General features: G+C 48.3%; 1 protein-coding gene across 27 annotated transcripts in view; it reads left to right on the top strand.

The window, feature by feature from the left end:
• MICAL3 (microtubule associated monooxygenase, calponin and LIM domain containing 3) overlaps window positions 1-17708 on the top strand; it is a 2019125-nt gene that overhangs the window by 908687 nt on the left and 1092730 nt on the right. For 23 of the 27 annotated variants that reach the window (XR_013606836.1, XM_078673602.1, XM_078673604.1 and 20 more), the window contains one exon: window positions 13911-13991. The exons of the other annotated variants lie outside the window; for them this stretch is intronic. Coding sequence is in view for 22 of the 23 variants with exons in the window: in XM_078673602.1 (XP_078529728.1) it covers window positions 13911-13991 (81 nt within the window). In the remaining variant the exon portion in view is untranslated. The remainder of the gene's footprint in view (window positions 1-13910; window positions 13992-17708) is intronic. 27 annotated transcript variants of the gene reach the window in all.

Here is a 17708-nt window from a genome sequence, read left to right on the forward strand (position 1 = left end):
TCACATGCTTTGCATACTCATGCCGTCTAGTGTTGGGTCCGAATGTTTGCAAGTTGTTTATCTATCCAGTCACAAGGTAGGTGACGCCTCCTTTCGGTGATAATGCGCATGGGTATCGACTCCATTGTTAGATTGTTTTTTTTCGCCGTCGGGTTCGGGCGTGTATTGCTGCGCTCCAGTTCTAAACGGTTTCTTCGGGTTCCCCTCTGTGCGCATCGGTATTGTTTCAAATGCGTACCCCAATTCTCCATGCATCGTGTCAGTTAAGAAAACCTCTATTTTGATCGAAAATCTTCGGGTAGACTGTCCGTCATAATGCCGTCGGTCCTCTTCGCAGTCAATGGAACGGGCTCAATTCAAATTCTTCCCTAGGTGCCACATCAAGTATTGACCTTGTGCTGGTCTCTGGAGCACAACAAACAGTACTGCGATGCGTGCAGATCAATCAGATCGAAGGAAACGCTCTGAGATCGTCTGGCTCCATGTCGCGAGATGAAGAGTCAAAACGTTGAATACATGCAAGACATCTCCAGCGAAGGATCCGAGCACAAATTCAACGCTCAGGGGGCCGAGGAAGAACAAGAGGTACTTGTCTCCATTCCAGAATCGGACCTTGAGATGGAAGAAGACTTGCCACAAGATCAACATCCTGTGAGTACTGAACGCCCCTTGATCCAAACTCCAATTCAGCAGAAACAAAAGGCTCTGGTCCACCCCCGCCTTCGGGCCACAGTCGGCACTGAGAAGACGTTTCAGATGACCGGCCCTCCGGCTCGGCACCGAAACACGGCACTAAGCCTTCCGGCTTTGGATAGAGTTCGCCAAAGTCTGGCACCGAGCCGAAAGCTTCAGGCTCGAAGCCGAAGACCACTTTGGAAGCAAAATCATTGACACCAAAATCCAAACCTCCTTCGGCACCGAAAACTTCCATGCCAAAAACAGATTCCACCTCTGCACTCAAATCCTCTGTGCTGAAACGAAAACTGGTCCTCCGAAGCTTCAGGACTGATGTTTGCCGCCGTAACACCAAAATCGAACCCGAAACTGAAGGAACTTTATATAACCCAGATACAGGATGTGTTATAACTAAACCATCAGTCTTAACAACAAGAGAGAGAGGGAAAGGGGCACCCTCAGTCCCCCAGGCTTAAATCGTCAAACAACAAGAGAGTGTCAACAAAATTATTTAAATTAGTAGCACATGTTCAGAGTTTGATATGGCCCTATACACTACGCATTGGAAGTCGTTATAGGTTTTTAAAGAAGCCCTCACTCACCACCCTGGGTGGTGACATGCTTCATCATCGGGCCCACCAGGAGAAGCCGAATGCCTCCCTGGTGTGCTACAACGCCAGATTACTGCGGAGCTGGTTTTGTGACAGTAGTGTGGAAAAATATGTGATATTTAAAATTGTCAAAGAACTGTACCAGAAAGAAATTTTTTTATTCTGTGGTCAGTCTGACAAGGTTAAAATTATGTGTCGGGAAATCTGCCAAGTAATGTATTGGTTATTTCCACTATTAAAGTGGGGTCGACATGTTTCAGCCCTTATGTGTACGATTTACCGGGCTTTCATCAGGACCTTCCACGAGGTCCGGTTGCAGGGAGCGCTAGGTGCCAAACAGGTGCTGGGCGTAGCGGGCGGTGTGCCATTGTCGCCCCGCCCACCTCCCGAGACCTATGGGGAGTGGATCATTTTTTATACAAACCACACAGGTCCCTCTAAATCAGAGGTTTTTTCACTACTTGGTGGTTTTTTTGCACTTTATTTTACACGACCATTTTTAACTTTCACGTCCTCTGGTAGGGTGGACCTTAGCGCGCCCACACCGCCGAGGTACACATTACATTGGTCCTGATGAAAGCCCGGTAAATCGTACACATAAGGGCTGAAACATGTCGACCCCACTTTAATAGTGGAAATAACCAATACATTACTTGGCAGATTTCCCGACACATAATTTTAACCTGGTCAGACTGACCACAGAATAAAAATGTTTCTTTCTGGTACAGTTCTTTGACAATTTTAAATATCACATATTTTTCCACACTACTGTCACAAAACCAGCTCCGCAGTAATCTGGCGTTGTAGCACACCAGGGAGGCATTCGGCTTCTCCTGGTGGGCCCGATGATGAAGCATGTCACCACCCAGGGTGGTGAGTGAGGGCTTCTTTAAAAACCTATAACGACTTCCAATGCGTAGTGTACAGGGCCATATCAAACTCTGAACATGTGCTACTAATTTAAATAATTTTGTTGACACTCTCTTGTTGTTTGACGATAACTAAACCATCTCCAATATGCAAACCTGAGTCAGAGGACACTCTTTACCATATTCCTTTGAAGAGGAAGAATCTAGCTACTAACCCCTCTCCTCCTCCACCACGTTCCCCTCCACCAACTTCTCCACCCTTTCAGCATTTGCTGATTGCACCAACTAACTCTCTGCTACCACCACCTAATGATGATGATGATGATGATGGAGATGGGGCGGGGGGGGGAGACAATATTTTACCAATAGACCCCTGGAAAGATAATAACACAGATTCACCTACAGATAACGACCCAGATCTTTACCCTGCAAAGCCTTCCCCTCCTGACGACAATGTAGGATATTTAGAATTACTTGCTAGAGCTGCGGAATATCATGGGGTGCAGTTACACAAGGTATCTCTAGAGGAAGATCCTATTTGAAACGCTCATTAGCTCACAAAGGGCTAGCCACACTCTACCTATGCTTAAAGGTATGATGAGACATGCCAAGGATATCTTTAAAGATCCAGTGCGTTCTTGCATTCTCACCCCTAGAATTGATAAAAATATAAGCCTGCTCCCTCAGATCCAGTCTTTATTAAAGACCATTTTAAATACTCCCTTTGACAAGGAACATCTCTTCGGGCCCGAAGTTGATTAATCATTAGAAAAAAATGAAAAAAGATACAGAAGTAGCCAGGTCTATGGGAGCTCTACAGTCTCTCTTAAATCGGTGTTCCTTTTGTCGCTCCTTCTACCGTGGAGGGTCAAAAACCATGTCCTCAGACAATACTGCCACCTCCTATAAAGGCAACAATCCTTTTCTACAAGAGGATTCTTTAGAGGAGTATTCAGTGTCAAAAAATAGCAAAGGTCGAGGCAGGGGTTCCACACCAAGTAATCCCCCTCCCCCCAACACAGTGACTTACCTACACTTCCCCCCGAATCATTTAACACCTGTCGGGGGACGTCTTCTACAATTTCTCCCCATTTGGCAATCTATCACCACAGACAAATAAATGGGTGTTAGGAATTATCCAACATGGTTACTGCTTGGAGCTTACCAACAATCCTCCAAACATTCCACCACGTTCTCACAAAATGTCACCAGAACATTTACATCTACTTCAGCAAGAGGTCCAATCGGTCCTATCCAAAGGAGCCATAGAACCTGTGCCGTTTCAACATCAAGGGACAGGCGTGTACACCCTGTACTTTCTCATACCCAAAAAGGACCTATTCTAGACCTCAGAGAACTTAACCTCTACATACTTTAAGAGCATTTCCACATGGTGACACTTCGACAAGTGCTCCTACTTCTACTACAGGGCAATTTTATGTCTACTCTAGACTTAAAAGATGCATATTTCCACATTCCAATTAATCCTGCTCATGTCAAAGACCTCAGATTCATGATAGCGGGTCAACATTACCAATTCAAAGTACTACCGTTTGGAGTCACCACTGATCCAGGGTATTTACCAAATATCTAGCAGTAGTCGCAGGACATCTGAGAAGACAACACATTCATGTCTTCCCATACCTGGATGACTGGATCATGAAAGCCATCACTTAACAAATGTGTCACCAACACACTCAAACCACCATTCACTTACTTCACCAACCAGGGTTTACAGTAAATGCGTTGAAGTCTCATCTACGGCGTTCCAGCACACAATCTAACCTGGAAGCCACGATAGACGCTCCGAAAACTCTAGCCTCTCCCAATACAGCCAGGATTCACAGTATTCAGTCCCTTCTCACTCAATTTCAGCCCAACCAATCATTACCAGCAAAAGAATTTATGCAACTGCTGGGAATGATGGTGTCTTGCATTATAATTGTTCCCCACGCAAGACTTCACATGCGCCCCCTTCAAGAATGCTTAGCAAGTCAGTGGAACCAGTCGCAGGGTCAGTTGACCGATCTAGTGTTGATAGATGGCCGCACCCATCGCCGTCTGTAGGGGTGGGACCCACAACATTTATACAAATGGGGGCCTTTTCTCGAACCTGTTCCACAGACAGTGCTAACAGCAGACTCATCGCTCACTGGTTGGGACGCTCACCTACAGACTCACACAATTCAAAGATTGTGGAGTCTAAAGTACAAGAGCCTCCATATAAATCACCTAGAGCTACTAGCAGTGTTTCTAGCGCTCAAAGCCTTTCGCACTCACCTAATAGGCAAAACCGTCCTAGTCCACTCAAATAACATGACCGCTATGTATTATATACTTAAACGGGGGGACACACTCTCTCCAACTGTCACACCTAATACGTATCTCCTAGCAGAACATCTTCCAGAAGTAAGATTGTCAGCAAATCCACGAGTGGGAACTTTATCCCCAGATTTTTCTTCTCTACTTTCAGGAACGGGGATTTCCTCACATAGACCTGTTCGCCACAGCTCAAAACACAAAATGGCCAAGCTTTGCCTCCAGGTTCCCACATCCACTCTCCAAAGGCAATACCCTATGGATGAACTGGTCAGGGATATTTGCCTACGCTTTTCCGCCTCTCCCACTCATTCCACTGGTAGTCCTGAAGCTCAGGCAATCATCCCACAAACTCATTCTCATAACTCCCACATGTGCATGTCAGCCTTGGTTCACCACCCTGCTAGAGCTCTCAGTAGTTCCATACCAAAAGCTTCATTTTAATTTCAGTCTCATCACTCAGAGCCATGGAGAAATCAGGCATCCAAATCCCAAGGAACTCAACCTGGCGATTTGGCTCCTGAAATCATAGAGTTTGGTTATTTACAATTACCACCAGGCTGTATGAATATCCTAAAGGAGGCTAGGAAAACTATTACTAGATCATGTTATGCAGCAAAGTGAAAACGATTTATTATATACTGTAATAATAACAATATCAATCCTCTTGGTGCTTCTGTGCAAATTATAACAATATCAATCCCCTTGGTGCTTCACTGCAAAACATCTGTAATTTCTTACACATACAGCAATTAGGATTAGCCTACACATCCATTTGATTGCATTTAGCAGCAGTAGCTGCATACTTACAAAACAGACAACACATCTCTTTTCAGAGTACCAGTGATTAAGGCCTTTATAGAAGGACTAAAAAGAGTAATGCCACCAAGAGCTCCACCTGCACCAGTTGGGAACTTGAACATAGTCCTTACAAGGCTAATGTGTCCACCTTTTGAACCAATCCACTAGTGTCCACTACAATTTCTCTCATGAAAGGTTGCTTTTCTTATTGCAATCACTTCCTTAAGGAGAGTTGATGAACTCCAGGCACGTATTATACAAGAACCTTGCTTTCAACTTCACAAAGACAGTGGTTCTTCGAACCAATCCCAAATTTCTTCCTAAAGTGGTTTCTGCGGGGGCGTGGCTACAATGGCGGCGGAGTAAGACGTACCTTTCAGTCTCTCCGGCGCCGCCTGAATTATAGCATTGAGTATCACCCTGCAGGGCGCCCATCCTTTGCCCAAAAGAGGCGTCCAGTGTCCTGGGGCTGACCGGAAGGTCTGAGATGCTTTCTCTCTTGCAGCGACATTCGGGAACGGGGACGCGCCGAAGTGCAGCCTGCGGCCGCCGCGAGCCCCGGGAGCCGCGTGAGTGGCGGACGGAACCTGCTGCGCGCCAAGTGCAGCCCCCGGACCGACAGTGTCGGTGAGGGACGGAGCGGGCATTGCGCGGCCTCGGGTGATAGCCGGGAACACTCCTCGGCAGCACGGACGGACGAGTGGTGCCAGCTGGGACCCCGCAGCACCACAGGTACAGAGAGGCCCGGGGGAGCAGGCAATCGGCTAGAGCGCCCGCCTACGTTCGGCGGCCCCCAGCAAAGCAGTGCGGTGGCGATTGGGCCCCTGGCAGGTGAGAGGGTGGCAGGAAGCGTGTGGGGGCCCTGCTTTTCGATCCGCAGATCGGCGGACAACACTGTGTCCTGCAGTGGACCCACGCTGGGGCCGGCAGCTCCCTCGGGGCCCGGCGTGGGGTCCTAAAGCCCGTAGCGCAGCAGGGACGTGACCGGGTGGCGCCCAGCCTTAGAGTGGGAAGAGGAGGCCTGGGGGTGGTGCGGAGGCGAGGTGCGCCGCCTGACCGTCTGTGAAGCGGTGTTTGGCGCCAGGAGAGAGTCAGCGGGGCCTGTGCCGGCGCTTTGAGAGAGACGAGGCCTGGGGTGCCGGGGACTTGGAGGGAACTGCGACCGGACTCATACGGGGGTGGACTGCTTTCACGGCCCGGACAGCCTTTGGTGGTACTGTGGATCTGGCTAACGGGGATTGTCCCCCTCAACCCTGCATCGGCCTTTGACTGCGGAGAACAGCGACGGTCTGGCGGGCCCCTGCGATTCGGGTGAGGCGTGAGGTTGGCTGCCTCGCCCGGTGGGTGGCGACCCGGACTTTGCGCAGGTGCCGCGTTGGCCTTTCGTGGCGTCTGGTTTTGAGCTCCTGGGGAGTCCGTTCCGCAGGCAAGGGGTCCAAGCAGTGGACGCCAGGCCCCCACTGCGGAGGGCAGGTGGCAAGATGGCGACGAACAGGCCTAAGAAAGATAAACTGCCGAAGGACGGCGCCCAGAGAACCGCGCCGCCAACGACTTCGCCGGTGGCGGACACGTCTCCACGCCGCGACGATGGCGAGGCGCCAGCCACCAAAGCATTCATGATGGAACTGTTTGCTGCAATAAAGGAAGACATCATGGAGCTGCGCTCCTAGCTGGCTTCGGATCTGAAAGAGGTGCGGCGGGACGTGGATGCGGTGGGCGAACGGGTGGCAACGCTAGAGGAGCATGATTTGGGGACGGCGGAGGATGTGCACCGGCTCAAGCAGGATGTCTTACGCCGCACAGAGCAAATCCTAGATCTGCAAGCACACACTGAGTATTTAGAAAACCGGTCCTGCCGCAATAATATACTGATCAGAGCGGTGCCATGGAAGGGAGAGGGGGTGGACCTGCGTGAATATGTCGAGGCTCTCTTCCAGCAGGTCTTGAACGAGGAAGACCTGCAGGAGACCCAAATGGACAGAGTGCATAGAGTTGGCCTCCCACGAGGTCCCAAGGCCCCTCCACCAGACATCCTGGTATGTGTTCACGATTTTCAGCTTAAGGAGGGAATTTTGAGGAAGGCACGTGATCACAACCCCCTGGAATTCCGAGGTCACCGTCCAGTGCTGTATAAAGATCTGGCGGCCTCTACCCTGGCCAAGCGGAGAGATTTCCGTCCGGTCACCAACTTTCTGAGGGAGCAGGGGGTCCCCTATTCGTGGGGACACCCGTTCAGACTTATTTTTAAGTCGAAGGCCAAGCTGATCCAGGTTCGGTCGTTGGAGACGGCCCGTGAACTCCTGGGGCTGGAGCAGCCCACTACCCCGGCAGACGTCGGCGACTCTCCTACCCGACAACAGCGCCATTCACTGGAATGGCAGAAGGTCTGCAAACCGGTAGCAACGAAGAGACCTGACCTGTCAGTAAGCCTGAGAGAAAGAGGAGCGGCAGTGGCGTCCGTGGCTCGGGCGACGGAGGCCACAGTAGACTCTTGAGGACTGAACCTTTTGCTTGGGCCCTGCAGGCCGACAGCTGGTGCCCGGAGGAGACTATATACAAGGTCCAGATGGGTAATGTTTCACTGTCCTTACTATGGGGGATGTCCTGTATCAGGACCTGTGTGATGAGTGGGTTCATGCCATGTTCCCCTGCTCTTAGGGCCTACCTGACGGACTATCGATCACTTTTTCCTTTTGTCTCGCTGGGGTTTAAGGTCACATTGTTGGGGTTTCTGTTCTTTGGGGGTTTCTATGTTGTGGGGGGGGTGGGATGTTGGGGACAAGGAGGGGCAGAGGGGGGATCCGCATCAGTTCAGGGTTGTTGTGCGTCGGCTGTTGAGTGTCCTTCCTCCACGTGCATGGTGTCGCGCGGGGAGTCTTTGGATGCCTGTACGCTGCTTGTCCGGCAATGCCGTTGTGGTTATAGTATTAGGGGTTTGCGCGTTGCCTTAGACACCTGCCAAATGTCCAAGTCTTTGAGTGTAATGAATTGGGAGAGGAGTTGGCCTAACGGCTAAGGCGCTCGACCTCGAACCTGGGGATCTGGGTTTGAGTCTCGGTAAGGACGCCAAAAACCTCCTGTGATTCTGGGCAAATCACTTAATCTCCCCGTGCTTAAAATGAAAGTGTGTCCTCATGTAACGTAACTGGTGCTATGTAAAGCGCTCTGATACCTGATTTGGTTCGGGTCTAGTTCGCGCTATATAAAACTCTGCAACAAAAAAAATCCCAATGTTCGAGGTTTCAACGATTCTGTGCAGTGGGCTGCGAGTTTGTTGTCATTGAAGGGTCCCGAGCAGTCCGAGACGGGCGAGACCTCAAGAACCATATTTAATGCTTTCCTCCCTTTGGAGCACATTTGGGGAAAGATTTGAAGGTTGTTAGCCTGAATGTGCGTGGCCTCAACAGCCCGGTTAAGCGCGCAGCCATTTTGTCCCTGTTGGAGGGTGCTGAGGGGGATGTGTGCTTATTGCAGGAAACGCACCTCCTCTCCAAAGATACTAGGAGGATGAGAGATAGGTGTTTCCCAACACAGGTGTGGTCCTCTTGCGCTGTGAAGAAACAGGGGGTGGCTATACTGATCAGCGCCAAGGCTCACTGTAAGGTCCTGTCCTACGTCGTTGATATTAAGGGGCGCTTTGTGGCTGTTAGGATTCAATGGGGTTCTACACTCCTTACGGTAGGCTCCCTGTATGCTCCAAACGTTCAGCAGGAACCCTTCCTGAAGTCGGCGCTTGCGGAGGTCTTAGCTACCCCGGATGTATGTGTGTTAGTGGGGGGAGATCTGAATGTGGTTATGGATACGGTGCTGGATCGGTCAGCTGCGCGCACACATCAGGCGGGGGCCATCTCCCAGGGAGGGAAGCAGTGGCTACAGGAGGGGGGGCTCCACGATGTATGGCGTGCTCATCACCCCCTGGAGCGCGATTACACCTATTACTCCGCAGCCCACAAAACCTATGCGCGCCTAGACCATTTCCTCGCTACTGCGTCCCTTATGCCCCGCCTCTTGGCTGCAGAGATCTCCCAGCGTTCCATGTCCTTATCTGGTCTCCTGTCATGAGCAGCGGCCACCGTCGTTGGGGTGGCGCCTCCGGGATTCCCTCCTCAATTCGGAATCGGTAATTGACCGCATGCGAACCACCATTACTCAATATTTCGCGGATAACGACAAAGATGACATGTCACTGGGATCGGTGTGGGAAGCCCTCAAATTAGTAGCGCGGGGTGACTTCATTGCGGTTTCTGCGTCACTGCCTAAACTGCGCAGGGAGAAGCGCGAAGAATTGGAGAGGGATGTGGGAGGCTTGGAGGCGATACATAAGCGGACTTGGGCACCAAGCATCTGGAGGGAATTGGAAACGAAGAGACGCATCCTTAAATATCTTGACCGGAGTACGCCCTCTTGCGCTTGCGCCACAAATTCTATCTCAGTGGGGACAAAGGGGGCCAGATGCTGGCGCATAGGCTACGGGCTCGCATGCAGCAGGCTGCCGTCCAGGCCATCCGGGACGTAGACGCGGTGGAGCAGACGGCCGACACCCGTATCGCGGACTCCTTCCGGCGGTTCTATCACACGCTCTATTGCCAGGAACCATCAGACCCGGAACGGGTGATGGCATATCTGGCATCCTGCGGAATAACGCCCCTTGCGCAGGCATCGGATGCAGCACTCGATGCTGAGATACGCATAGAGGAAGTCATTTCCGCGATTTCGCGGTTGAAACTGGCCAAGTCCCCTGGACCGGACGGCTTCTCTGCCGTTTTGTTTAAAAAAGTTGTAGGGAATTAGCGCCCTTTTTAACCCGCCTCTTCAATTCCTTCCTGGAGACGGGAGAAGTGACACCCTCTATGTCGGAGGCGGTGATCACGGGTATCCCCAAGACAGGGAAGGACCCTCCTCAATATCGACATGAAGCTGTTCACTGGCATCCTAGTTGCCCGCCTCAGCCCATTCATGGATGGCATTATTGAGCCGGACCAAGTCGGGTTTATTCCAACGCGGCATGGGGGAGAGAACACGAAGAGGCTTTTGCACCTCATGGACTCAGTGCGCCGTTCTCGCAAACAGGCCCTGTTCCTCTCAATAGATGCTGAGAAAGCCTTCGACCGCGTCGACTGGTCATACTTGTTTGCGGTCTTGAGGGCTTTCGGACTGGGGGACAACTTCGTGAAGTGGGTGCGTTGTCTCTACACCACCACGCGGGCAGCAGTTCGGGTCAATGGTTGCAAATCTGCCCCTTTCCCCTTCACGCTGGGGACGCGACAGGGGTGCCCCCTGTCGCCGTTGCTCTTCGCGCTCTATATGGAGCCCTTTGCTCAACTGGTGCGGGATAACGCGGCCATACAAGGGATCCACTTTGGCACTGATGAGCACAAGATAAGCCTATATGCCGACGATGTGATCCTCTCGCTTACCTGCCCTCACACCTCCCTGCGACACTTGTCGAAGGAACTTCGTGACTTTGGTGGCGTAGCCGGCTTCAAGGTTAACTTTTCCAAGTTTCAGGTCCTTAACGTCTCGGTACCAGCTGCTGACGTGCAAGACCTCCAGAAGGACTTTGCCTTCCAGTGGGTCCACTCCGACTTGGCTCCTACTATAGCGCAGACAGTCGCTCTTAATTACAAGATCTTAGTCGAGCAAACAACCAAATCGCTATCTAACTGGTCCCGCTTGCAGCTTGCTTGGTTTGGTCGTCTGGCAGCTGTCAAAATGACGATCCTCCCGCGCATTCTTTACCTCTTCCAAATGTTGCCCCTGGGCCCTCCACCGGGTACCTTACAGAAGCTTCAGGGGCTGCTTACTAGGTTTCTGTGGAACCACAAACGTCCGCGGCTTGCATCCTCGTGGATCACGGTCCCTCGAGCCAACGGTGGCCTGGGCTTTCCCTCCCTGGTTGCGTACTATCGAGCGGCTTGTCTGCGCTATATTCTTGAGTGGAACAGGCCGTTCTCCAGCAAACACTGGCTTTTCATGGATCAGGCAGTGGCGAGACGCAATATTTGGCGTGAATTGTGGCTCCCTCGCAAACACAGAGCGTGGGGTTTATATTCGTCGCCAGTGACATCACCAACGATGAAGGCGTGGGATCAACTGGCAAGGCATAAGGGCTGGACCACTTTTCCGTCGCCCATGACGCCCATTGTCGATAACCCGGACTTCCCTTCAGGCTGCTCCTCACTGGTCTTTCAGCGCTGCAGAGAGGCGGGCTGCAAGAGGGTAGGCCACCTCTTTGACCTCGATGGCCTGATCTCGTTTTCTTAGCTGCGCCGGGACCTCTTTGTCCTCCCAGAATCTGATGCCTTTTCCTATTCGCAGTTAGCACACTGGGTGACGCAATCTCCCATCCCTTGACGGCCCTGGAAAGATGGATAATATGTAAAAAAGATGACCACAGACTTAACTCTGACCTATATGCCCTGATTGTGGCGGGCCCTAAGGCACCGCGTACCAAAGCGCAGGTTCGGTGGGAGAAAGAGCTGGGCCGCCTGCTGTCACGTAAGGAATGGGGAAAAGTGTTTTATTGCGCACAGCACACTGCGGCCAATGTTGCAGGGGATGAGTCGGCCTACAAAGTAGCGTCATATTGGTATCATACCCCAGCGCGGATTCATGCTTGGGACCCGAAATGCTCGGGTCTTTGCTGGGGGGGCTGTAGTGCGCCGGGCACTTTGATGCATCTGTTCTGGCACTGCCCGAAGCTAGAGCGTTACTGGACGGCGGTCCTTGATGATATAGATGAAGCCTTTCACATCACATTTGCCAGGGCTCCAGAACATGTGCTGCTAGGGCTCCCCCATCCCAAAGCGTTCCCTTTGCGTTCTATGAGGGGCAGGCAGATAGCTCTAGCCTTGCTCGCAGCGCGCTTGGTTATACTTGCACAATGGCGATCCCCTGCTCCTCCTGACCCGAGGGATTGGATCCGACGGCTGTGGCAATTGTTGGCCATGGAGAAGCTTTCGCTGTGTGTGGATGGTAAGGGTGAGGAGTATGCTGAGCTGTGGGAGCCATTTATACACCTTCTATCTCGAGATTTGCGCGAGGTCACATGTCCCAAATACTTGCAAATCTTGCACCTTATCCCGCAAGCCCCCCAGGGTGCAGTCAAATAGGAGTGGAAGGTCTGGAGTGCACTGTGCGTTGGGAGGGACTTAGTGTGCATTAGGGTATTAGTGGGGCTGATGCGGAGGAGGGAGGGGGGTGGGAAGGGGGTTGTGGGAGGGGTTTGTGTTATTGGTTCACTGTTTTGTTTTTCTCTGTAAAATGCAGTGAACGCTGAAGGACATGGCTGTTCCTCCTGGCTTTGCATATGTCTTCGCCGGGTCGCCCCCCGGGGTGTAGGCCCGAAGGCTGTGTTCAAATATTGTTGGATTGTGCTCTGCCGGCCGGTGAATGTAGGCAGCCAAGCTGTGTTACATGATGGAATACTGCTCAATAAAAATGATTGATTGATGTGAAAAGCAGAAACCACTTTAGAATCAATCAGTTGAGTTACCCGTGTTACCCGTGTTCTTTCCTCAACCTGATTCTGTAGCAGAACGGGCTCTACACACACTAGATGTTAAAAGAGCTCTACTATATTATGTAGAAAGAACAAAAGCTTTTCGTTAGACAAAACAGCTCTTTTTTGCCTTTTCGCCTCCACACAAAGGCAATCCCATATGTAAATCAGGCATTGCAAGATGGACGTGAAATGTATCCAAACATGTTATGTTAAAGCGAAAAGAACCTTGACAATACCCCCCTAGAGCGCATTCCACCTGCAAAATATGGGTTACTATGGCCTTCTTAGGGAATATTCCCCTAGGTGACAACTGTAAGGCAGCAACATGGTCTATTCTGCACACATTCACCAAACACTATTGTGTAGATGTGTAAGCGAGGCAACAAGCTAATGTAGGCTGGGTAGTACTTAAAACAACTGCAACAGCTACTGGTTAGCCACCGCCCTGGGAGTTTTCTGTATAATCTATGCAAAGCATGTGATCTACAGCTCACATGCTTCGAACGGATAATGTTACTTACCCAGTAAGCATCTGTTCTTGGCATGTAGAGCTGTGGATTCACATGCTCTTTCCCGCCTCCCTGGGTACCTATACCTGTTGTAGTTGTTCTTACTTTACATACATACACATGGATATCTCTATTCTACCATTACTAACTCCATTCTCACCCTCTGTGGGAAAACAATTTAACAATGGAGTCGATGACCATGCGCCCTATCACCGAAAGTAGGAGTCACCTACTTCTTGACTGGAAAGACTTCTTGGAAGAAAAACAACTTGCAAACATCCGGACCCACACTAGATGGTAGGAGTATGCAAAGCATTTGATCTACAGCTCTACATGCCAAGAACAGATGCTTACTGGGTAAGTAACATTATACTTATGGCTGTAGGTGCAGAAAAATTGAATAAGTATATTTTAGAACCTCCACATTCTTACAACACCTAATGAAAGTTGTTCTATGATATGCAAATATTTACCCGCATTTTTTTTTAATCTAAGTTCTTGTTATTGTCTGATATCCCTCAATATTTTTTTCTATCCTGCATCATTTTTATTTTACATTGCTTATCTGTTGTATTTTAATTCCTCTTTATCACCTCTGTCTCATTTCACAACCTGTGAGCAGCAAACTCTTCTGCCTTATCAGGAGCGTCTCCTGAACCAGAGAGAGCAAGCTCGACTTGCACCTGTGCCACGATGGAAACAGGTAAAAATGAACATGTGCCATGAACTTAATTTGTTGTTAGGTGCTGCTCAACACCCCTCGCTTTGAGGAAGTCATCATGCCAATTTGCTTTCCCACGCTTTGAGCATGGCCATGGTTTTTGTAGAGCCTTTTTCACTAGGAAGTAAGTACTGTACTGCCTTTTTTTTCTTAAATTTTTTTTTTTTAACCTTTTCCTTCCTGATGTTGTGGATTTAAACCCATGTTGCACCATATTCTATTTCTATGTTTAGTGTTTCCATAACTGAAGCATTTTGTTTGAGTGTGCTAATTAACTCCATGGTTTCTAACTCACGTCTCATTGAAGGGCAAGACTCTGGGCCCAATAAAAATCTTTCCCTTTATATTTTTTATTCCTAAAATAAAACACACTACAGTTAAACGGTATTCAGAAATCAAATTGGAAGCATTAGTAAAATGAAACCCTGCTCTCCTCCTTTCTAGCGGGTTGGTAGTTGCATGCAACGAGGCACGAGACTGGATTTAAAAAAACTCTCCAGAAGAAATGCTGTCACTTTAAAATATTGTGAGCTTTCTTTGCAAATTCATTTGTGTGAGCACCACCCCTTATCAATGCCTCGCAAACTACCACACTGTGGTCCTGTTTTTGTCAGGCTTGAGAAAACAGTCAACAGTTGGACAGTATAAGTTGATTATTGTGATATCTCCCCTACATGGGGTATCCCTCGCCTGCACTGGTGTCAAGACATGCTTTGAATATAGGGGCAGTTCTTGGCATTTGGTAAGTATTTGTGTTTTCTATACTGGCAGTCACCCGCGGTCTCTGAGAAACCGTCTTTTGTAAATGTGAAAGAATCAACTGATGAAGACAGTCAATTTTCTTGTGTGTGAATGCTGTCCGTTTTAGACTGCAGTCACCAAATTGATAAGTAATATCAGTAGTGGTGATAAGTTCTCACCAGACATCCTACTGATTTCTACTGCCTATTCCAGAAAGGTATCTACTGGGTGCACTCATTTGTAAATACTTGTATGAGGAAAGCACTAAAGTGCAAATTTTGTGGCCGTGTGGTATAAGGTGACCTGTTCTGAATTTTACCACAGAGCCATGCTCCCTTTAAGGACCTTCCAGGGTTAGATCGGGCTCCTGTAGCAAAATCCTGCTAAAAGAATGATCATTCTCTGGGCAAATCCTCCTTACTTTGGAATTTAAGGTTGCTATATCCTCTTACCAGTACATGTAATTTGAGACTGGTGCTTCAGGACTGGACAACTCAAAAATGTAATCTTCTCTAGATTTGCTTAGTGCATTTTATGGACCAAATCAGTTTATATAGACAAGTTCTCAGTTTTAACAAAACAGATAAAGCCTCTTACAACCCAGAGGTCGGCTAGTAACTAGGATGAAAAAATAACGTACCTCCCACCCCACACCTTTCCTAAAGCTCACACAAAAAGAAGGCGCTTATATTTTGTTATATCCCCAGTGTATAGATAACGTTTGATGACTTTAAGCAAGTATATGTAGCAGCCTCAGCTATTTATTGCAGATTAGTTTGTGGAAAGGAAAGTATATGAGGCAACCACATCTCTTTAAAATCTTAATCTTTATGCTTCAAAGACATTGTCACCTTCTTCGTGCCTAGTAGGTTTCGATATTGAACAACCAACTGTATGCTTTTGGGTTTAGTCAGTTCCCCAGAAGGCAAGGATCTCTTATTGTGCTGTGCTTAGTGCCAGGCTGATTTGTCATCCTTTCATTGCTTGTAATGGAATTTAGTTTTCTAAGAAGGCTGAGCACTGTATATGCAGTAAGATGCTGAAGGTGTTTCCTGTATTTCTTATCTGTATCATCTAGTACAGTTTAGGGGAGTTCCAGAGGAGATAGAGTAGTTTCCCCATGCTACTGAATCTCGTCCAGTAATTTTCCTTCCTCTGCATACCATTTATGTATTTGGGTTGAGGTGAAATACCGTTTGTCGCTAACTTTGACACAGTTTTTCTGCTACAGGTGCACCTCAAAGTGTGACATGTTCGATAAACATCTTCCTATTTTCTTTAAGGGTGTGCTGCAGTTCAGTCTTCCACCTTTTCTGACCTACTGATTTATCCTTCAGGGTGGATTGCTTAAGTAAATCATGTATGTCAGAGTAGATGCCTAGCACTCTCTTTTGGTATGAGCCATCTTTAGAATATTCTTAATGGTCTACTCACGAGAGGCGTTACTTAGCAGTTAGTCACCGAAGGTCTAACCTGTGCATATTGCACACTGCCATGCTCAGAGAGAATATAGTCTTTTTTTTTAGCTGTTCTGAATGGATGATACCTTGTGTCAAAATTGGTGCCTGCTCTCTTGCACATAGTGTGTTGTCTCTAGATAGGGCAGAAGTGAAATTTGGTCTTAACATTGACATAAGCGTCGACTGAAACGATGTCCTATCATTTTCTTTTTTTTCCTTTTTTTTTTTTTTTCCGTGCTACGATTTTATCCTGGACTGTTAGGGTGGATTTGGTCACTGGGGAAGATTATAGCACCCATCTCTTGGCCAGCCAAGGTACTTGCCATATATGTATCAACTGATCTAGGAAACAGGAATGCTTCTCCAACATCACTCTGCAGAACTCTACCATGTATCTCAATTGGGTATCTTGGTAATATTGTATGTTGGGAATGATAAGGCCATCTTCTTTAGGATATATAAAGGGCAATGTATGATTGATATGTGGTTTTCTGATCCCCGCAAACAAATCAGTTCTTTTTGTAGCTTTTTTTATCATATTACATTTGGTTTGGAGTGTTTGGAACACAAACAGGGGTTCAGGGAAGCTGTTAATTTTTAAGGCTACATTTCTTCCGAAACAAGATAGTTTATATTGTGACCAAAGGGAAAGATCTTGTTTTGTTTGTCAAAGGATGCCATGGTAATTTATGCCAGCTATTATTGAGAGGGTATTTGCTACTTGGAGCCATAGGTATGTGTCTTGCTTTATGCTCCCAAATAAAAGATATGCCGCATTCTCAAGGAGAGGCACTCGGTAAAGCAAGAAAAGGCACCTTGAAAGGGGGCTCCATACTCAAAAAATCAGGCACATCAAAAGAGAGTTTGAAAGTAAAGCATAGGGTTTTATTAATGCAACGGTCTCCAACACAAAGACTTTCTCAGATGTCAAACGAAACAGGTAAAACAACATTCAAATATATATTAAAAATACAAGCGGATAATAATGGTAAAGCACGGCACACGCAAATAATGATGATAATGAAACACAAGCCAGATAAAAATGTAAAATTCACAAGTGAAATGCAAGAGAGCAAATCCTAGGATTCTCAAGTCAAATAATAAGAATGTGCACATCGACTAAAAATACATATAAAGATAATTATATGTCTATACATATATCTTTTTTTTTTTGTAAAATTTTTATTTGTATTTTGAGAAAAACAAGACAACACATGCAGGTTACCGAGGTGCCATACAGAGCCCACATGGGCGCAAGGAAGCCTTATGAGGCAACATAAGCATAATGGAACCAAGAAGTATGTCTCAAGACTCAGTAACCAGTTCCGAGAGTCTATCTGCGTGTTCGTGCGTTGGAAAGTTCAAGCAGGAGATCTGTCCATCCCGCGCTCCTTCACATCAAAATCGCACAGGCTTCGGCCTCATCTACATGTACCTCAGTAAACCATGAACCATGAAAGAGAAAAAACTCCCCCCCTTCCTCCCTCCCCCTCCCCCC

The sequence above is a fragment of the Lissotriton helveticus genome, chromosome 1_1, assembly GCF_964261635.1.
Source record: "Lissotriton helveticus chromosome 1_1, aLisHel1.1, whole genome shotgun sequence".
NCBI lineage: Eukaryota > Metazoa > Chordata > Amphibia > Caudata > Salamandridae > Lissotriton > Lissotriton helveticus.